Below are 21,118 nucleotides of genomic sequence, written 5' to 3' on the forward strand. Positions count from 1 at the left end.
GGTTGAGTTGTCTGGTTGGTAGACGAAGGGACTGTGGGAAGATGGGTTTGGGATGTGAATGCCAAGAAGTAATAAAAGTATCTGTGGTATTGACCTTGCTTGTCAAGACTTGGGGGCTTTAGAGAAGATGTTTTTTTAAGATGCCAGGGCCTGCGCTTGGAACGTTGGGTGTTAGCCGAGTTTGGGGAGATATTTCTAGCAATGGCCTCAGCTTGCCCTCTAGCACGAAATGTGACCCTAGAGCACTGAACCCTGCCACACAACTCGGAACGCAGCCCAGACCGTGCTCTGCCGAGTACCAGACCCTGTGTACTGCCGGCGGAACAGGCCATCTCCCTCCTACCCACAATCCAACTCTAGCCTTCTCCCCTAGTCCTTCCCAAACTGTCTACCTACCGTGCATACCGCTGAATTCCCACACTCAGCACCTCTTTACCCTCAGAGACCCTTGGGTCCTGGTCCTCTTCCATCAGATGCAAGAATGCAGACCTCAGCCCTCCTCCTTACCCAGGGACCTAAGGCCCAGCCCTTCTCTCTGACTCCTGTCCTTTCCTTCCTTAGAACCAGGGGTCTGGGCCTCATGTTTGAACTTTCCCCTCCTCTGAATTTGATTCCTATTGCTGCGTCAGGAAAAAAAAAAACCAACAGGTGGCACCTGCCTGCGGGGTCTGAACGCGACCACCTGCTGCTGTTGCTCAGCCGGGTCCCTCTCCCTGCACCTGCTCCTGTCTGTCGCCTGTGGCCGCCCCACCCAACCCAACAGCCCGGGATACGGGGGAGGAGACAGTAGGGGGACCCTCGAATGTGAGCCCGCCCTGGTCCTCCCCGCGTGTGCGTCCGCCCCTTCTCCGGGTCCTGACAGGGTTTCTGATCCAAGGCCTGCTCCCCACCCTCTCACTTGCCCCAGAAGGGGAGTCGAGGGCGGCCCTAGGCTGGTGGGCGGAGCCTGAGGTCTCCAGGCCCGTCCGGGAGACTCCACCCGCTTCAAGGCACAGCTGAGTAGCTGAGCGGAGCCCACCTGGTGAGAAGCCCCTGGGGTGGAGATAGGGACCCTCCTTATTACCCTTCATTCACCGTTTTGGTTCCCCTTTCTGCTCCGAATACCTTTTCCACGGAGCCTGGTGCATGACATGGAACCCATTCTGTTTTAGGTGTCTGTTGCAGGAACCCCTGCATTGCCCAGACACCCGTTAGCCTCTCTGATTCCCTGTTGACCCAGAATCTTGGATTTTGTCCCTAAGAGCATGGAGTTCTAGTCCTTAACCTCCTTTTCCTTCAGGATTCAGAGTCCAGACGACTGCTTCCTGCACTCTCAAAGACCCAGAGGTCCAGATTCCAATGCTCTCCTTAGGATGCAGGAGTCCGTGACTCATCCTTCTTCTACCACCAAGGTCCAGGAGCTGAGACCCCAGCCCTCTTGCTTCAGACTCAGGGCTCCAGGCCCCCTCTTCAGACACAGTAGTCCATGAGCAAGAACTCCCTCAAGCCCAGAACTCCGGGCCTTAGTACTCCACCTTCTGTCCTAGGGGTCCAAACCCTAGCCCTGGTCTCTCACACCATGGGTCTGGGTCCCAGCCCTCCTTCCAGAGGCTCAGGGCCTAGTTGTCCTTTCCTAGACCTGGGTATGGAAGACCCTACCCTGCCCAGAAGTTTGCTCAGTACTCACTTCTGTCTTGAATCAGTTATTGTCTCCCAAATTTCCCCCGAACGGCAACCTTCTGCCATCCACTCTGACCCTGCTGTCCGGCGGCCCTGCCTTCCTCTTTGTCCAGGTTTCCACCCCAGCTTTGGCAATGACCCTGGCAGCCTCCTCCCAGCGCTCCCAAATCATCCGTTCCAAGTTCCGCTCTGGTGAGAGGTTGCTTGTCTAAGAGCATGTGGGGAGGGGTCCTGAATCCAGGGCCCAGGGTCCCGGCGACACTCCCCTTGGGTGGCTGGAGGGACCCATGAAGCTCACAAGGTTATGCATGTTATGGAGTAAAGTGGGCGAGCACATGGCCCGCTAAGCCGCAGGTGGGGACACTCAAGGCTGCATGTGCTGCAAAGGACTTAAACCGACCCGAGTGGCGTGGATGCGTGGCTGGGGACCAAGAGTATCAAGCCTTGAAAGTGTTATTAGTCATGATCTGTGGCCAAACCAAACAGCTCTGAACACTCAGAGAGGGGCAGACATGTGCACTGGGTAATCTTTGCTCCAAAACAGAGGGTCAAGGCTTGAGTGAGTAGCATTCATGTGGATGCATGCCAGCGAAGAGGAAGCCAGGGTGGAAAATCATGAAAGCAGCATCTGTGCAAAGCTAGAGTCCAGGGAGATTTGAGTTTCGGGGGTAGGTTTGCGGGGTGCTGGCCGTGTGGAATGCCAGGGCAACACAGAAAGGGGTGCATGGATGAAAGGAAGTGAGGTGTTGGTGGGTCAGCCTGGCAAGATGGCGACTGTACCAGGGTGGGTACAGACTCCTGAAGTGGCAGGTGGAGCCAGGAGCATGGCTACCTCCTGGTTGCAGGCTGGCTGGCTTACAGCCTCAGGAGTGGCTCTGACCCAAGATGCTTTGCTGGCAGGAGCAAGCAAGAGGCCCTGGGAAGGGAGAGGGAACAGGCTGCCCGCCCACCCGCCCTGAGAGTGTGAAGGGGCTGGGCACGTGTGTCCGCCAACAACTGTAGCTCCCACCCATCAGCCAAGCCAGGCTCTGGACACTCCCTTCCTGCCTTCCTTGTCCCACCTCTCGCTTCCTTCCACACAGTCCTGCAGCTTCGGATCCACAGACGGAATCAAGACTGTAGTAAGTGGGGGCCCCCAAAGGGAAGGGATGGTGGCCTCAGTACCCAAGGACCATGCCTGCCCCCAAACATTGAAATCCCAGTCTGTCACTTTCTGAGAACTCTGGAGTCAGCTGGGCCACCCCACCCCTTGAGTTCTCCCCAATTTTCCCACCCCAGATGCCCTAATCTTTCTTGGTGGTGTTAGGTATCCCAGCCTCTCCCACACTCAATCATCTGAACATAGTTTTTTGGCTTGTTTATTTCCCTGGAATCACGGGGTACAGGCATCACCTGGTTCTGTCCCAGGAACACACTTCTAGATCGCTGTGATCCAAAGCAAACAGACCTCCTGCTGAGGACAAAACTCTCTTCCCTTCTCGAAAATGTGGAGATCTGGGTCCTCAGGCGTCCAGGAACCCAGCTGGACAACTTGGGCTAGGCTTCTTGCTCTAGGCTGGCCCTCCTTTCCCGTAGCCCCTCTCCATCCTAACTGGCCTGCAGTCTGCTGGTCCAGTCAGGGTCCTCCACTATCTTTTCAGCCTCTGATTCAGATCCATGGATCTCAGCCTCAGGCCCAGCTCTGGCTCCGGCTTTGCCCCCTGCTCCTGCTTCTTTCCTTGTCAGCCCTGGCGTCTTGTCCCCTGAACCAGCATATTGTCCTTGGAGGTCTCCAAAGAAGGTGAGTTTGGGCAGTGGAGGGCGAGTGCCCATGATAGTCTAGCCAGGGTGAATGCCCACGACAGTGTAGCCGTGATTCTCCTAGGGCGAGTGCCCACGACAGCGTAGCCGTGATTCTCCTAGGGTGACTGCCCATGACAGTGTAGCCGTGATTCTCCTAGGGTGAATGCCCACGACAGTGTAGCCGTGATTCTCCTAGGGTGAATGCCCACGACAGTGTAGCCGTGATTCTCCTAGGGTGAATGCCCACGACAGTGTAGCCGTGATTCTCCGAGGGTGAATGCACACGACAGTGTAGCCGTGATTCTCCTAAGGCGAGTGCACACGACAGTGTAGCCATGATTCTCCTAGGGTGAATGCACACGATAGTGTAGCCGTGATTCTCCTAGGGCGAGTGCCCACGACAGTGTAGCCGTGATTCTCCTAGGGTGAATGCACACGACAGTGTAGCCGTGATTCTCCTAGGGTGAATGCCCACGACAGTGTAGCCGTGATTCTCCTAGGGCGAGTGCCCAAGACAGCGTAGCCGTGATTCTCCTAGGGTGAATGCACACGACAGTGTAGCCGTGATTCTCCTAAGGCGAGTGCACACGACAGTGTAGCCGTGATTCTCCTAGGGTGACTGCCCACGACAGTGTAGCCGTGATTCTCCTAGGGTGAATGCACACGACAGTGTAGCCGTGATTCTCCGAGGGTGAATGCACACGACAGTGTAGCCGTGATTCTCCTAGGGTGAATGCACACGACAGTGTAGCCGTGATTCTCCTAGGGTGAATGCACACGACAGTGTAGCCGTGATTCTCCTAGGGTGAATGCACACGACAGTGTAGCCGTGATTCTCCGAGGGTGAATGCACACGACAGTGTAGCCATGATTCTCCTAGGGTGAATGCCCACGACAGTGTAGCCGTGATTCTCCGAGGGTGAGTGCCCACGACAGTGTAGCCGTGATTCTCCTAGGGCGAGTGCCCACGACAGTGTAGCTGTGATTCTCCTAGGGCGAGTGCCCACGACAGTCTAGCCGTGATTCTCCTAGGCACGCCACTGTCTTTGGGGCGTGGCCAAGCTGACACTACACATTTCAGGGGCCCGGAAGGTGGACCAAGCTGAAGCATCATCCCTGCTTTTCTCTTTGTTTTTGGGACAAGCTCACTATATGCCATGACTGGCTTTGAACTCTTCATCCTTCCCCGGCCTTCCTGATGCTGGGATGACAGGGATGGTGGGCCACCAAACCACCAAACCTGGCCTGACTTGCTCTTTCAGGAATCTTCCAAGAACTCCCAACACTGGAAGGAGCCCAAGGTCAGGGGGAATTTGACATATCACCTGTACATGCCTCCAGAACGGAGACAAGGGCCTAGGGAAGATCTCCAAGCAGAGGGCTCAACCCTGGGACCCCCAGGGCCATCACTGTGGGAGGAGAAAAACTCACAGAGGCCACACCCTCGGTAGGACTTTCAGAAACTCAGACCCCATCCTCCTCCCTCAAACCCAGAGTGCAAGGGAGAGGAGCCTGCCCTGAAACCCTCTCCCCCTGAGCCCCCAGCTGTGCAAGCTCCCAGCCCTGCTCTGGAGACATCCCGGTGCACAGCTCCCACACCCACAAACCCAGCCCTGTGTTTGCTCCACAGGAGACCCAGAATTCCTCATTTTCCTGCAGCCTCCGAAGCCCCAGGTTTTAAGGTCCCTAAATACATTTTTCCATCTGCCCTAACCTTTCCTCACCCTCTCACGCCGGTCGCTAGGATGAAGCCCTCCTCACCAGGAAACTCCAGGCCCTCACCCCCTTCACACAAGCTGGAACTTCAGACCCTTAAATTGGAAGAGCTGACGGTGGGTTTAGTATGCAGTGTCCCAGGGTCCCAGTGTCATCTCTTCCTCAGGGCTGGACCCAGACCTCACAGACCCATGGCCCGTGCCGTAGGGCAGTCGGTCAGGATTCTGGCTCCTCTTAGTTTCCTAGTAATTGTACCCCAGAGCCCGCCCAGCACCTCCTCTCCCTGTCCCCGCCCCTTAGGTCTCAGAGCTTCGGCAGCAGCTGCGCCTACGGGGACTCCCAGTCTCCGGGACCAAGTCGATGCTCCTGGAGCGCATGCGCGGTGGCGCCCCGCCCAGAGAACGGCAGAAGCCCCGGCGTGAGGACAAAGAGGCTGCGGCTCCCTGGCCGCGCCTTAGGCCTAAAGCTCTGGGACGTACCCGGCGGCCCGGCACGGTGAGGGCGGGGCTGTGTGCGCACCAATCAAGAGAAGAGAAAGAGGAATAGGGCGAGACCTTGCAAAAGAGCAGCCAATGATGTGTTGGCAAGGAGGCGTGACTTACACTTGGGGGCGGGTCTTTTTTTGTTTGTTTTTGTTTTTGTTTTTTGCTTTTCTAGACAGGGTTTCTCTATGTATGTATGTAGCCCCGGCTGTCCTGGAACTCACTCGAACTCACAGAGATCCACCTGCCTCTGCCCCCGAGAGTGTGTGCCACCACCTCGCGGCTGGGGACGGAACGTAACAAGCGAGTTGCTACGTTTGGGAGCGTGGCCAACCACTGGTTGCTCGGAGGATGTAGTTATAACCTGGTGGGCGTGGTTTAAGGGAGAGAGGCCACTGAAAGGGTAGGAGCGGAGCCTGAAAGCCGCTTTAGGGAGTAAGAGTGTTTGCTGCCAAGCTTGACTTCTTGAATTCTAACCCCGAGACCCATAAGGTGGGAGCTATGAATCAGCTCTGAAAGTCCCCGCTGATTGTACACATACATGCACACACACATAAAAATGTTAAAAAAATACAAAGTATTGGGGTGAAACTAAGGAAGGATTGATTGTGTTAGGGCGGGGGGGGGGCAGAGCCACGCCCGATGTACCGGATTTAGGTAACTCCCACCTTTCCTGGTTCTAGGTAAAGACAAGTGCAACGACTCGTAGGCTGCCGTTTTCTGAAGTTGCGGATCCCCTGGGCGCTGCTCCAGCTCCGGCTCCCGCGCCGGTTCAGGCTCCCGCTCCAGCTTCGGCTCCGGCTCTTCCAACTCCCTTTCCAACATCTTCTCCAGCCAGCCTGACTCTGGAGGAGGAGCTGCAGGAAGCGATCCATAGGGCTCAGGTGGAAGGGGATGCGAGGCTGGGGCGTGCTCAGGGACTGGGCTGTGTACCTAAGCAGGACCCAGGGTCACAGAGCGTGTGCTCATCCACAGCTGCTTCCGAATCGGGACATCGATGACATCCTGGAAGACCAAGTGGAGCCAGATGGTAGGAGCAGAGTTCCCGAATTTAGGGGAGGAGCTGAACTTGGGAACTCCTGGGCCCAAGGGAGGAGGGCTGGGAACAGTGCCCGCCTAAACTCACCCTCCTCTTGCAGACCTGCTGCCTCCCATCCCCTTGGACTTCCCGGGCTCGTTTGACGTGCTGTCTCCCTCCCCGGACTCGGATGGCTTCTCTTCCATTTTTTCTTCTTCACTCCCATCCCCCACAAGCTCCCTGTCCCCTTCTCCAAAGGCACTTACAGATTCCTTGGACTGGCTGGAGGCCTTGAGTGGCGGTCCACCGCTGGACTCTGGGCCTCCAGGGCCCAGCATCTTCTCTGCGGACTTATATGACCCCAGTGGCAACCGTCTTTGGGAACTGCTTCCAGATGCATGAGAAGGACCTTGGGGTTTCCCAGGAGAGGTCATCTGCCCCCACAAAGACCCTCCAACTACAGAGCACTCAAGACTTAAAATGCCCTTATCCCCTCCTGGCCCACTGCTGCTGATTTGTCAAATGCCTGGACCTGCCTACCTGGCCTCTGTGTGACACCCCACCCTCCCACCCCTGTCTGTGCAGTTAAGGGTGGGAATTCCTTTGCTACTGCCCAGTGCAAACAAGCTTCCTGCCTCCTTCAGAGCCCTGCAGGGTGTGTGTGCCACTTCCTCCAGATGCTGGTGGCTGCCTGTCATCTGGGGAACTGAAAGTTTGTGCTGTTTGGGTTCAGGAAAGCATGGGGCAGGGGAGTAGAAGAAGACAGACCCCTGAGTTCTAGATAGAGGTGAGGGAATCAGAATCTCCTAGTGGGAGGTGACTGTGAACTCCCTATGACCTTGAACCTATGAGTGTTGTGACTATACCTAGCTTTCTTGTTTTTTTTTTTGTTTTTTGAGAGAAAGTCTTGCTATGGTAGTACAGACTGGCCTCTAACTTGTGACAATCCTCCTGCTTCAACCTTCTGACCCCTGAGATTAGAGATGTGAGCCACCATACCCAGCTCTCGTGGTTTGTTGAAGGGCTTCCAGGAGCCAGGTGGGGAGAGGAATGGCCAAAGAGGAGCTAGAATGTGACCTCGGGTTCACCTCAGCCCTGAGGACGTCTGCCTGGTGAATTAAACTGCGGGTCTCCTTGAGTTGAGGCTGGTGAGACTGAGCCTTTGCTTCTGTGTTTGGGCTTATTAACAACCCCTAACCTAACAACAGGTGGCTATGGTGCACTGGGCTCTGTGGGGCAGTCACTCAGCTCCACAAGGGGTTAGAGAGGAATGTTGCCATCCTGATGCCCAGATGGGTGAAGACATTCAATATGGCTCATTCAGACATGTTGGCACAGTGGTGGAGATGGGGAGAGGGCTGAGCCCAGCTAGATGTCTGAACCCTTCTTGTTCTCCACGAGGCCTCAGCGCTCTTCCCCACATGCTCTCTCAACTGGGCCTCTAGACTTCCTGTGTGGCAGCCCAGAACTTCCAAGAACAAATGTTCAGCTTGGAGTTCAGGAGTTAGCACTCAGGGACATGAAGAGCTGAGGCAGGAGAAGCAGAAGTCCAAGATCAGAAGTTCAACTAGAGAGAGTTCAAGACCAGCTGGGCTACATGAGACCCTGTGTCAGAGAGAGAGAGAGGGAGGGAGGGAGGGAGGGGGAGAGAGAGAGAGAGAGAGAGAGAGAGAGAGAGAGAGAGAGAGAGAGAGAGAGAGAGAGAGAGAGAGACGGGAGCTGAACACTTGAGACCACCAGACACCAGACGTGGATGACTGCCTGTCTTTTGGGCCTGGCAGTGAGAGCCTGCGCTTTTTTTATACTTCATAAAGCTCAGTGATTGCACTCCCAGAGCAGACTGGCATTTTGGTGGCTATGGCATGTGGGATCATGGAGTTGTGACTGACCACAGTTTCCTGGGTGGTGGAATAGGGGTCAGAAAAATAGCTGAACCTCCAAGGGTTAGGGAACGCTAGTAAGAGGACTTCCTGGAAGACAGCATCTGGAAGAGGGATGTGAAGGGCCCAGGTGTGGAGAAGCTGCTGTGAGGTTGAGTGCTGGGAGTAAAGAGAAAGTCTGTGGCCGGCCCCGGCTGGAGATGGCCAGAGCTGGCCTTCGAGCGCCCTGTGATAAGCTGAAAGCCGACAGCTGAGTTCCCAGCCCTGGAGGGTCAAGACGGTGGTGTAACGAGCTTCCTCTTCTGGCCCTAGACGCTTTCCTTCTTGTTCCTTGTATTTTTACATTTTTTTTTTTTTTTTTTTTTTTTTTTTTTGGTTTTTCGAGACAGGGTTTCTCTGTGGCTTTGGAGCCTGTCCTGGAACTAGCTCTTGTAGACCAGGCTGGTCTCGAACTCACAGAGATCCACCTGCCTCTGCCTCCCGAGTGCTGGGATTAAAGGCGTGCGCCACCACCGCCCGGCTGTATTTTTACATTTTTATTGTGTATATGTACACTATAACACGCTCAGGTTCTTGGAAGCCCGCGGAACCTGTCACTCCCCTGAAGCTGGAGTTGTGGGCCACCTGCTATGGGTACCAGGAACTGTAACAGCAGCTGCAAGGGCCAAGCCATCTCTCCAGGTCTCTCCAGACCCCTTCCTTGCTCTTGCTTTGTGAGACAGCATCTGAAGCACTCATTTCCATGCCAGCCTGTCGCTGACTCTGGCTACTCAGGTGCTTCTCTGTACCATGCCCTCCGCCCCCATTTAGTCTCCACCTGTCTTCCTCTCTGACTCCGAGTCACCCTGTGGCAAAGGAAACATCCCCTTCTGCCCACCTTTCCTTCCCCAGCCACAGCTACCCTGTGTCTGCTGGGTAACCCATTCCCTTGTCCCTGGTGCCTTGGGCTCCAGGACATCAATTTCCAACCAAGTCTCCCTCCTGTCTCCTGCCCGCCGTCACCGTCTCTCCTCAGTCAGTCAGCCTTGGGTGGAGAGCATGGCGCAGCCCTGCAGAGCCCCAAGCAAGGTGGGGTTGGATGGCTACAGAATTCTCTGGAAGGTGGAGATTTGGAAGGCTAGGGCAGGATTAGTGTGGGTCCTGGCTGAGATCAACCCTCCTTATCACTGTGACCCAGTGTCACCTACTTCAGTCCCTCCCCGGGCCTCCCTGTCCCTGATCTTCCTAGAGGACAGGGTATCTTGTTTCCTTCCATTTCCTCCTCCTCCTCCTCCTCCTCCTCCTCCTCCTCCTTCTCCTCCTCCTCCTCCTCCTCCTCCTCCACCCCCTCCTTCCCAGGAGACAGCATCTCCCAGTGTAGCCCAGGCTGTGCTCAAACTGAACCTTGTGAGGCTTCAGCTTCCAGAGCGCTCAAATTAGATGTACCACACATAGCCTTTTATCTTAAATGTGGTTCTGGTCACACAACCATGTGACTGTCAACCACTGGACAGAGAGCTGCTTGTTTGGAGGTAGAATCCACACCCCAATGATCCGTCCACCCATGGATAGGACCAAGCCGATTGCGTTCCACATGCACAGTTCCGCTACCTCTGTGGTAGTTCATTCTGTTTCACTGTTTGTCTTTTGATTTTGAGACAGGGTCTCTACCTAGCCCCGGCTGGCCTGGACTCACAGAAGTCCACGTGCTTGCTTCTGCTTCCTGGGATGAAAGGTTGCTCTACCTGTGTCCCACCCATCTGGCTGGAGAGATGGCTCAAGCCCATTTCATCCCTTTCAGGAATGTGAAATGAGCTGGGCATGATAGCCTGCCTCTGCCTGTCACAGTGGAGCTCAAGTCCTGCCTGATCTACATTGTGAGTTCCAAGACAGCCAGGGCTATATAGAGATCCTGTCTCAAAAAACAGAAACAAAAGCCGGGCGGTGGTGGCGCACGCCTTTAATCCCAGCACTCGGGAGGCAGAGGCAGGCGGATCTCTGGGAGTTCGAGGCCAGCCTGGTTGTACAAGAGCTAGTTCCGGGACGGGCACCAAAGCTACAAAGAAACCCTGTCTCGAAAAACCAAAAAAACAAAAACAAAAACAAAACCAGCCAACCAACAACCCCATGTGATTGTGGGGAGGCACATTTCTGTTTCTTTTGGATTTTGTAGTTTTTTCTGTTTTGTTTTTTTGAGATAGGGTTTCTCTGTGTAGCCCAGGCTGACCTCAGACTCAGAGATCCACCTACCTCTGCCTGAGCGCTGTGACTAAAAGTGTGTGCCACCTCTGCCCAGCCGGGTTCTCATTGTCTCTGGCCTGGGCCCCCATGCAGCTGACGCTCTGAACTCCTGACCTTCCTGTAACCTTCCTTAACACTGGGGTCACAGGTGTGCACCGCCACGCTCAGATAGAGGATTTTCTTTTTGAAGACAGGGCCTCAGAAAATAGACCAGGCTGGCCTCCAAACCTCAGATCCTCCAGGCCACTTCCCATGCGCAATGTCGGCACCAGTTTAGCAGGGGTCTGGAGAGACACCTTGGGGTTCCTGCTGTCCCCAAAAGCTTCAAGCGCTCTTCCCCCAGACCACTCTGGCTGTTTTCACAATGGCAGCTACATAGGTTGTGTTCTTTAATTGTCAGACGGACATCATGGTGTGTGCGCACACCTGAAGTGTGACAAGATGGTAGCACACACAGGTCTCCCAGAAGCTAGGGCCACAGAGTGGGCGTGTGCCTCAGCTGAGTCCCACCCACAGAGTTCTCAAATGGACAAGCAACGTGGTGGATGCTGTGGGCTTATGGTAGCCTCTCCTTTCTGATCATGACTTTGGATCCCAGGCTAAACCAGTCCCATATTCTCTTTCTCCTTGACACATGGGCACAGTGACACCATTCTTGTCAAGGGGACAAGGCAGTTAGCTGCTGGAGTGCTTACAGAGGTGGTTTCCATTGGACTTGACTTTGGTCCTCACAGTGGTGATGCTGGGACCTTTGTGAGGTAGAGTTAAGGGCTGTGGAGAGAGGTTCAGAGAGAAGTTCTCAGCATCTGGTCCAGCTGCCTGTAGCTCCAGCCCCAGGGGATCCGACACCCAGTTCTAGCTTCTGAAGGCACCGCACTCACGCGCACACACCCACGCGCACACACCCACGTGCACACACACGCACACACCCACGCACACACACCCACACGCACACACCCACACATATACCCATAACTGAAATAAAAATACAATTTGAACAGATCTCCGGAAGGCCTTAGGACATTGAAGGCTCCCTTCAAGGGGTGAGCAGTAGACTCCAGTTAGTTCTTGGGTTGCTATAAGAAGAGCAAGCCCCCTCCTCCTCCTTGCTCACGCTTCCCACGTGACTGTTGACAGTGGCGGGCTGTCCCACCACGGAGCTGCCACTGCCATGAGCTACTCACTGGACCTTTATAAATAATCCAGCTTCGGGTACTTCATTATTAGTAACAAAAAGTGGACAAGTGTGGATTGGTCTCACGTCAGAAGGAACCCAAGGTGAGGGAGTGGCCTTCTCTTGCTGCCTCCAGAAGTGGTCGTCTGCATGCGCCAACCCTTCCTGCATCCTGAGACAGCTGCGCTAAAACACAGTAATGGCACTGCTAGCGGTTAGTGGGCACCGCTGGCGGTTAGCGGGCACTGTAGTCCCTGCCGATGGGTCTGAGCTGTTTAGTCAATGGATGCTGGAACTGGTGGTGCCCAACATAAAAACATGTTTGCTGAACACATTAGTTCTGTTTGCAGCCCAAGACACGCTTCTTCCAGAGAGAAGGCTCTTCCCCTGTGAGCATAACACGTAGATCCTCCTGCCTAGAGATGGAAGCGGGAGCAAGGACAGGCTTGTGTTAGTGCTTAAGGAGTGGGGACAGGTCTGCCGGGATGCCGACCCACTCAGGTAGGAAGGCGGCCTCTGGCTTAAAAATTTTGAGGAAGGGAGAATCTGGAAGGGTATAGTTGGCTAGGTAGATGGTGTCACCACCTGCCAGGTAGGCAGCCCAAATCCCGAAGGTCCCAATAGTCATGATGGTGTGGTTACACTGGGTGAGGAGTGCGAAGTCCTTGGCTGGCGAACCCTCAATACCATTGCCAGCAAATACCACATCCCCTCGGGAGGCATCGATGTTCTGCTTGCACCAGGCCATGCCATTGCTGGTGACCACAAAAATGGGAGACCGATGGCGTGCCCGGAACCTGTCCAGGGCCTGTTCCAAGTAACCCCGGTCAGCCACCACGCCCTTCCAAACGTTGGGCATGACATGCACATAGTCCCCCCGGCGCACATGGACACCCACAAACGTACTCGGCTGGACCCCATTCACCCGCAGGCCACGCAGGAAGGCCTGGGCCTCCTCACGCACATGGTCGTGCAGGGTGAACTCCTGCAGGATCTCTGAGCGCAGGTGGTGGTAGAAGGTCCAGGAGCACGGGTACCCTGTGAGGCGCACATAGCGTCCTGGGATGTGGCGGTACCGCTCCTCCATCCAGTCGTTGAGGTGGTAGTTGTGCCATGGGATCTTCTTGTCGGTGTCGCTGTGCAGCACCGGGAGGCTGATCCTGAAGATGGGCGCCAGGCTGCTGTGCATGGATGCAGGGATGAATGCGGGCTTTCCGTTCATCCTGGCCAGTGCGAACAGGGTGGCGTACTCGCCCATCTGGTTCCCCAGGCGGCCTATGGCATTGATGGTGAACATGCCCTGCGGCTGGCTGCTCCCTGGCACTGTTGTGGCTGCTGGCTCTCCTGCGGGCTTCTCTGGTGGGGACTGAATCTTCATAATTCTGTGCTGGAGGTGGACGATGGTGGAAGTCACGAAGACAAAGATGAGGAAGTGGGCCAGAGGAAAGTAGAAAGGAACCTGGGAGCTGACCATGGCTGCCAGGAAGGAAAGCAGGCAGGTTAGCTGGGGAGCAGCTGGAGGATGTGCTTGTGGGCATAAATACTTGGCATTCATTCAGTTTATCTCCTTGATTGTGCCTCAGTGTGCATCCTGGTTTTCTTTTTGGTTTATTAGAGACACGATTTCGTGCTATAGCTCAGGCTAGCCAAGAACTGTGTGTGTGGCCCTGCTCCACCGCTGGGATACAGAGTGAGCCAGTATAAAGTCCTCTTTGGAGGGAGAGTGTGTGTCAACTGTTCAAATGAGGCAAGATGAAAAAAAGAAAAATACCAGCAAAATCAGGGATATTATAGGGACATGGGAAGGGGAAGGGTCCACTCATTTCAGAGTCCAAAGCTTCACAGTCTCAGAATTTCAGCACAATTAGCATGTTCTGAGAATGTTGCCCGTAATTAGTGAATGTTTCTCTCCTGTAGATACTTTAGGCTAGGGAACAGTGCACCGGGCTTAAGCCTGAATGCATATGACTGTAGGTAGGCCCTCATTCCTTTCCCGACATCACCTGAGACTCTCCAGGAGAATCCTCTGCTCTATCCCAGGAGCCTCCGCTGTTCCATAGAGATGTTGATTCCAGCTTGGCAGAGTGGTGCAGCCTGGCATCCCAGCTACTGGGACGGCTGAAGCCAGAGGGTGCTAGTTAAAGGCCTGGGTAACGAGTGAGTTCTTATCTCAAAGTAAGAGTAAAGAGGCCTGAGGATGCAGCTCCAGAATGAGCATGTGTCTAGAATCCACCAGTCAGAGTGTTAGGATGCAGCTCCAGAGTGAGCGCGCATCTAGAACCCACCAGTCAGAGTGTTAGGATGCAGCTCCAGAGTGAGTGCGCATCTAGAATCCACCAATCAGAGACTGAGGATGTAGCTCCAGAGTGGAGCATGTGCCTAGAATCCACGTCAGAGACTGAGGGTGTAGCTTAACAGGAGAGAGAATGCTTGTGAATTAGGGCCTTGTGGGACAAACCAAAGGCTGCAGATACTGAATCTGTGCAAATGTGAAACAGAAAAGGGGCCATGGCATTGCCGCAAGATGGGTAAGTTGGTAAAGGTGACCCCTGCCAGCCTCCCAACCTGAACTGGGTCCCTAGGACCCATGTGGTAGAAGGAGGAAACGAACAGAATACAAGCTGTTCTCTGACCTCCACATACCCACACCTCCCTCACAATTACAAATAAAGAAATGTAATAAAAAATTAAACAAATAGAAAGCCAGGTATGATGGGTGCACATATTTAATTCCAGAACCGGAGAGGCAGAGGCCAGCTTGGTCCACAGAGTGAATTCCCAGACAGCCAGGGCTATAGAGAAACAAACAAAACAAGAACAAAAGAAACAGGGGCATCCCTAGATGACTCTGAGCTTAAATGCACTTGCTGCTCTTGCAGAGGACTGGAGTTCAAATCCCAGCACCCATATTACGGAGCTCATAGCACCCTGTAATTCCAACTCAAGGAGATCAGATGTTCTCTACTGGCCTCTGCAGGCACTGCACAAACAGAGGTGCACACGCACGCACGCACGCACACACGCACACACGCGCACATATAAATCCAAAACAGCAAAATGTGTCCACTGACACACCTTCAATCTCAGCACTTCAGAGGCAGGAAACCCTTTAATACAGTTCCTCACCTTGTGGTGACGCCCCCAAATATAAAATTATTTTCATTGCTACTTTATAACTAATTTTGCTACTGTTATGTATCATAACAATGTAAATATTTGTGTTTGTTGGCTGGTCTTAGGCAACCCCTGTGGAAGGGTTGTTTGACTCCCGCAGGGGTTGCGACCCACAGGTGGAGAACCGTTGAGGATGGCGGCCTCTGTCATCTGCAGCCAGGGTGTGACCGACCTCACACTAGTGCCAGTTAAATCAGTGGGCCTGAGTGACAGGGATGAACATTTTGGAGGCACAAGAGCTTCAAGGCTCCCCAAGTTCTTCAGAAGTCTTACCACCACATCTCAGAGGATGTGCGGTCAGCAACATGGAGCACGCCTGCCATCCGCCTCCAAAGGAGACTTTGTACAACTCCAGGAAAGAACCAAAGATTTCTGGCTGTCTTGGCCCAAGGCCTCCAATCCTGACCACAGGCTTTGGCCCAGTGACTCAGTCAAGAGGATGTTGGCATCGACTCAAGCGGCTTGTAAAGTGGCCGAGCTTTACATTCGCGCAGGTGTGCAGTTACAAAGGCACCTCCGACTGCTGGCACAGGACTGCAGCCGAAACGCTCCTGGTTGTAATTCTCCAGAAGAAACTCTGGCAAGGAGGGATGATGCTTGTCCATCACCTCCGTGCTCAGGAGGCAGAGGCAGCAGGGTTGCTGGGAGCTTTGGTTTGGGTGGGGGAGGCATTGAGATAGAGTTCCCTATGTAGGCCTGGCTATCCTGAAATTCACTCTTTGGACTAGGTTGGCCTTGTACTCACAGAGATCTGCCTGCCTCTGCCTCCCAAGTTCTTTTTCCTTCTGTGGTACTAGAAATGGAACTCAGGGTGACCAGCCAGCATGCCTAGCAATTGCTCTACCACAGAGCCACATGCCCATTGCCTCACTGGGGAACTCTAGGCAGGGCTCTACCCCTGAGTTACACCCCCGCCTCACTGGGGGACTCTAGGCAGGGAGGGGCTCTACCCCTGAGTTACACCCCCAGCGCCTCACTGGGGGACTCTAGGCAGGGAGGGGCTCTACCCCCGAGTTACACCCCCAGCGCCTCACTGGGGGACTTTAGGCAGGGGCTCTACCCCCGAGTTACACCCCCAGCGCCTCACTGGGGGACTCTAGGCAGGCGCCCTACCCCCGAGTTACACCCCCAGCGCCTCACTGGAGGACTCTAGGCAGGAGCTCTACCCCTGAGTTACACCCCCAGCCTTGCTGTTTTAACTTGGAGATCATCTTACTAAGTTGCTCGGGCCGGCACTGAATTCATTCCATGGCCCAGACTAACTAACGCTCCTCAGCCCCGAGTGCCGAGGTTACAGGCCAGGGACACCACAGTAGACTGAATCAACTCTTCCGGCCTTTTTTACTTTTGCTTGTTGCCAGGTCCAAAGGAAACTCCACGGCCCCAAATTCCGGTGCCCCTTTCCCCTCTGCTCACGGAACCTTTCTCATCGCTGTCAGAAGGGACAAATGGCATCTATGGTTCCAGGCTCACTCAGCACCCGCGGCCCCTGTCAGCTCTCCTCAGCCAGCCTCTTAACTCCAGCTCTTAACTCCAGCTCGTGTTTTCCTTCCCCACCTTCTCATTCCCCTCTAACTCTGCCATTTGAGCCATAGCTTTCTCGGTCCTTGTGAACAAGAAGGTAGTGTGCACAGCTGGTCTAACAAAAGCTACCCTTTATGCTGACACCCTTCACACAAAATCCCCACCCCGAATTCCTAGCTACAGTCCTAAGCCTCTCTCCCTAAGGCTGCTCACCACTGTGCCGTATCTTAGCCAAAAGGTTAGGTCTAGCCTCTCACGGTTCTGGGGCCGGGATCCTGGAGGGAGACTGTGCAGCCGCAGGGAGGATCAAGGCGGAGTCTCTCCAGGCCTCCAGCAGTCCTGAAGATGTGCAAAGCAATGACGCTTGGTTCTCGACTCACATACTGTCCAGTGGGCATCACGGAGTTCTCTACTTAGCAGCTGTGCCCGGGTTACCTGGAGTAAGTGGTACCACTGGCGGCAGGTCTGTAGCCTGGGAGGAACGGCCAGCTGGATGGAAGCCTTTTCACATATCATCACAGCGGATGCTGGCCACCACAGAGTCATTCTGATGGGCACGCCCTGCCCCCCCCCCAACCACTCCAGCCCCTGAGCTGCATTCTCTTCCCCAGCTTCTCTGACTCTTGCATAACTAGTCGACTTCACTCCTGGACCTCTCTTCATCCATTTGCCCTCTCCTCTCCCCCTCTCTTTTTTCTTCCTCTCTCACTATTTCCCGCCCACTCTCCTCATGGACCCGTTCAGTTTGGCCGCTTCCAGATGACTCTGGCTGTTCTCTCTTTCATGTGTACAATAAAAACCTTCCCCGTCACCACACCTTGGAGCAGCCGCACCCGCAGTTTGAACTCTCTTGAGACAGTCTCACTAAGCTGCCCAGCCTGAATTCATTCCATTACCCAGCCTGGCTCTGAACTTCTGCCCTTTATTTTCGGCCTTTGTAGCATCTGGGATACCAGACCTGGCACCAAACATATGGGGGGAAAGTAATGGGAAAACACACTTCAAAACCAATCTATTGTCTCCAGTTTCCACCGGAGGGCTCTGCATCTCCTGCTGCAAACAGGAACACAACCTGACTGGCTCGTCAGAAAAAGGAGAGGAAGATGTTTTGGAATAACGTGTTCGCTGTGTCTGTGCTGGTTCCCATTCCTAAGGAAGGGACGCGAGGGTGTGGAGGCTGCAGGGGACAAGGGCAGCACGGAGCCTGCCTTAAAGTCTCTATCTAGCTTTGCAGAATAGATGTGGGTGATGGCCAGAGCTACGTGGCCTTCACCTGTCTGCTTCAGACAGCATTTGGTTGGCTGAGGGATTACCGGCTGGTAGACCCCCCCAGAGCTGCTCAGGGATCACAAATCATGGAGCTGAGACTTATAGCACCCATGGGCCATAAGATAAGAGAGGAGCGTGGATGAGTGTGAGAAGACCAAGGCCGTGAGGGGACCTGGGAGCATGCTGGGACCACAGGAGACTAAAGAGCTGCTGTGGCTCCAGCCGGAGCGGAGCAGCTGTGGCAGTGGAGACTTCTCCTCTGTTCTCCACGGTCAGGAAGTTTATCACTTGCCCAGCCGCAGCAGTTTCTGCAACTGTTTCAACCCTCTGGGGGCCACCGGGTTTAACGAAGAAAAGTTGAGTTCAGGTTTTCCCTTCCTCCATCTGGGCCTCCTGAGGACCTTCCGTTAGAGGGGTGCAGTATGGCAGAGAGGTTCCAATCCTTCTCCAGTTCCCTGGAAACCTTCCTTTCCTCTCTCCCTCACTCCTTTCCTCATCAGGGCTTTTCAGTGTGGTCCAAGCTGACACCTGACTTACAGCCATCCCCCTGCCTCAGTTTCTTGAGTACTAGTATGACAAACACAAGCTGTTCCACTTTCCTCTCCTCTCCCCTTTGGGTCAACCTTTTCCATCCAGAAAGTGCCCTGCCCGCAACACCTTCCACATCACCCCACAGGCAGGACCTCATGCCTGGCCCCACCCCATCAGTGCCATTCCTGTGGCTGGCACTGCCCTCTGCCTGCTCTGTCCCTTGCATAGAACGAGGGCATTGTGATTCTCAGGGGATCTTATGAGAGAACTGCCAAACTGAAATCTCAAGCAGGCACAGAGTGTTGTGATGGACTGAGCTGGGACCTACTGTCCCCCCATGGCAGGGGGCACCCACAGGTTTCTGAGGGTCCCTAGGCTGATGTGGAAGCCATGGGTATGGGAACAGGAAAATCCGGTTGCTCTGAGCCCAGCTCTGCCTTCCATCTACATTGTTCCTGGAGTCAGCGGCAGGGAGGGACCTGAGCAGGTGAAGAGAGAAACCAACCAACATGGGAGTACGAGAAGTCAGGGAATGGGGTACTGGTGGAGAGGTCTGGGGAACCAGAGCCGGGAGAACAAGGTCTGGGGAACAGGAACTGGGGGAATAGGGGCTGGAAGAACAGAAGCTGGGGAACCAGGAGCTGGGGGAACAGGAGCTGGAAGAACAGGAGCTGGGGGAACAGGAGCTGGGGGAACAGGGGCCGGTGGACCAGGAACTGGGGGTACATAAGGTGGGGGAACAGGAGCTAGGGAACTAGGAGCTGGGGAACCAGGAACTGGGGAACAGGATCTGGGGGAATAGGGGCCGGTGGACCAGGAACTGGGGGAACAGGAACTGGGGAACAGGATCTGGAGGAACAGGGGCCGCTGGACCAGGAACTGGGGGTACAGGAACCGGGGGAAAAGGAACTGGGGGTACAGATGCTGGTAGAACAGAAGCTGGGGACCAAGGGCTGGGGGACCAGGAACTGGGGGTACAGAAGCCGGGGAAGAGGAGCTGGGGAACCAGGAGCTGGGGGACCAGGGACCGGGGGACCTAGGGATTGGAAAAACCAAGGTCTGGGAACTCAGGATCTGGAGGGCTCAGGGGCTGAAGGAACTAGCTGGAACTCAGGATCTGAGGGCTCAGGGGCTGAAGGAACTAGCTGGAACTCAGGATCTGAGGGCTCAGGGGCTGAAGGAACTAGCTGGAACTCAGGATCTGAGGGCTCAGGGGCTGAAGGAACTAGCTGGAACTCAGGCTGGGAACCCAGAGTCTGGAAGAGCCAGGTTCTGGATCCTGTTTACCAGTAATGGCCTCTCCTCCCAGAGAGCCCTAGGGTGGGTCGGAGACCAATCAGTCCATTTTCTGGATCCCTAGGGTTTGTTGAGGGAACGGGAGACCTGTCCCCAACCCCCTGGTCTGTGCTCACCTTTTCTGGCTGTGGTTACAGAGAAGACTTCCGAATGGATGACGAGGTGGCTCTGCAGGCAGGTAGCTCAGTGTTCCTTCCAGCCTGCCCCTTCTTTCAGGGCCAGAGTTTCCTGAGCCTTCCTATAGGCCTGGATAGAAACCCCGCCCAGGGTGGACCAGCTGACATCCTAGAACCAGTGTGACTAAGCTTCCAGAGGAGAAGTTGGCTTTGTCTCAGGTGCCTGCAGGATGCCAGCAGGAGGGGCAGTTAGAGGAGTTGGGAGAGTTTAGCGTACCTGCCTTCCCCTGCAGCGCTGCAGACCCCCAAGTCAACAGTGGAATGGCAGGCATCAGGCTTTCTATGTGGGGTCTTCTGGCTTGAGCCGTGAGCGCTTGGACCTGCGGAGCCCTCTCACTGGCTGCCCTCCTCCGTTTGTCTGCATGTGTGCAGGATTGAACTCCAGTCCTCAATGATGTCCTAGAGAGCACTTTACCAGATGACCTATCTTGAGAGCCAATAGCACACAAGGTTTTGGGGTTTTCCCTGTTTTGGGTGGGCGCGGAATTGAACCGGGGCCTCGTGCACCACACTTTTTGCCCCTAGGCTGACACGCTTTGTTTGGTTTTGAGACAGGGTCTCACTATGTAGCCCTGGATTGCCTGGAACTTGTGTTGCCCGTGCTGGCCTTGAACTCAGAGATCTACCTGTCTCTGCTTCCTGAGTGCTAAGATTAAAGGCCTGTACCATCAAACTTGGCCCTAATAGTAGGCCCTCTGAATAGCTCTATTTGCACAGGAAAAACCAAGTACAGAGAGAGAAGTTAACTTGCCCAGAGTCACACAGCCACTCGAAGCCAGGCAAGCTGGGGCTTGGAGAACGACAAGATACAAACAGCAACTCTTCTCAGCTCCGCTTTGTTTCAGTTACTGTTTATTTGTTTGGAGACAGAATTACTCAGTCTGCTTTCTTACATCATCCAAGATCAACTGGCAAGAAGCATCACCACCCCCAGGGGTCTGGGCCATTGTATCAGCCGGGGTTCTGTTAGAGTCACAGAACTTACGGAATGAATCAATCTCTCTCTCTCTCTCTCTCTCTCTCTCTCCACACACACACACACACACACACACACACACACTAGAATGGGTTACAGGCTACAGTCCAACAAGGCTAGTTGTGAATCTAGTAGCTGCTCAGTCCCAGGAGGCTGAGTGTTGACTTCTTGCCTCTTCCATTGGCAATGGAAGAAGTGCGCCCTCCATTTCTGGAATGTAGTCCATTCCAGACATAGTCGA

The 21,118-nt window shown here is 54.6% G+C and overlaps 2 protein-coding genes across 2 annotated transcripts; one reads left to right on the plus strand and one right to left on the minus strand.

Annotated features, from left to right (window-relative positions):
• The first annotated feature begins 203 nt into the window (after positions 1–203).
• On the plus strand, positions 204–7,798 carry Mamstr (MEF2 activating motif and SAP domain containing transcriptional regulator). The gene is made up of 10 exons (XM_075952231.1): positions 204–1,391; positions 1,773–1,851; positions 2,742–2,780; positions 3,300–3,439; positions 4,704–4,888; positions 5,186–5,273; positions 5,458–5,652; positions 6,323–6,523; positions 6,615–6,669; positions 6,779–7,798. The coding sequence occupies exons 1-10, from the start codon at positions 1,353–1,355 to the stop codon at positions 7,057–7,059; spliced, it is 1,302 nt and encodes a 433-aa protein (XP_075808346.1). The 5' UTR covers positions 204–1,352; the 3' UTR covers positions 7,060–7,798.
• Positions 7,799–10,998: 3,200 nt separating this feature from the next.
• Positions 10,999–19,962, minus strand: Fut2 (fucosyltransferase 2 (H blood group)). The gene is made up of 4 exons (XM_075952882.1): positions 19,842–19,962; positions 12,282–13,407; positions 11,947–12,239; positions 10,999–11,528 (listed from the first exon to the last, which is right to left on the minus strand). Exon 2 carries the CDS (start codon positions 13,403–13,405, stop codon positions 12,383–12,385), a length of 1,023 nt encoding a protein of 340 aa, XP_075808997.1. The 5' UTR covers positions 13,406–13,407; positions 19,842–19,962; the 3' UTR covers positions 10,999–11,528; positions 11,947–12,239; positions 12,282–12,382.
• Between the last annotated feature and the right edge of the window lie 1,156 nt (positions 19,963–21,118).

The sequence above is a fragment of the Microtus pennsylvanicus genome, chromosome 18 (assembly GCF_037038515.1).
Source record: "Microtus pennsylvanicus isolate mMicPen1 chromosome 18, mMicPen1.hap1, whole genome shotgun sequence".
Taxonomy (NCBI): Eukaryota; Metazoa; Chordata; class Mammalia; order Rodentia; family Cricetidae; genus Microtus; species Microtus pennsylvanicus.

What these genes read in the sequence shown, in the direction of transcription:
- Mamstr (XM_075952231.1), top strand. Translation starts at nt 1,353, where the DNA reads ATGCAGGAGTCCGTGACTCATCCTTCTTCTACCACCAAG. An exon ending in CTTGGAGGTCTCCAAAGAAG is followed by an intron (nt 3,440 to 4,703) that starts GTGAGTTTGGGC and finishes TTGCTCTTTCAG; the next exon opens with GAATCTTCCAAGAACTCCCA. An exon ending in TCACAGAGGCCACACCCTCG is followed by an intron (nt 4,889 to 5,185) that starts GTAGGACTTTCA and finishes GCCGGTCGCTAG; the next exon opens with GATGAAGCCCTCCTCACCAG.
- Fut2 (XM_075952882.1), bottom strand. Translation starts at nt 13,405, where the DNA reads ATGGTCAGCTCCCAGGTTCCTTTCTACTTTCCTCTGGCCCACTTCCTC.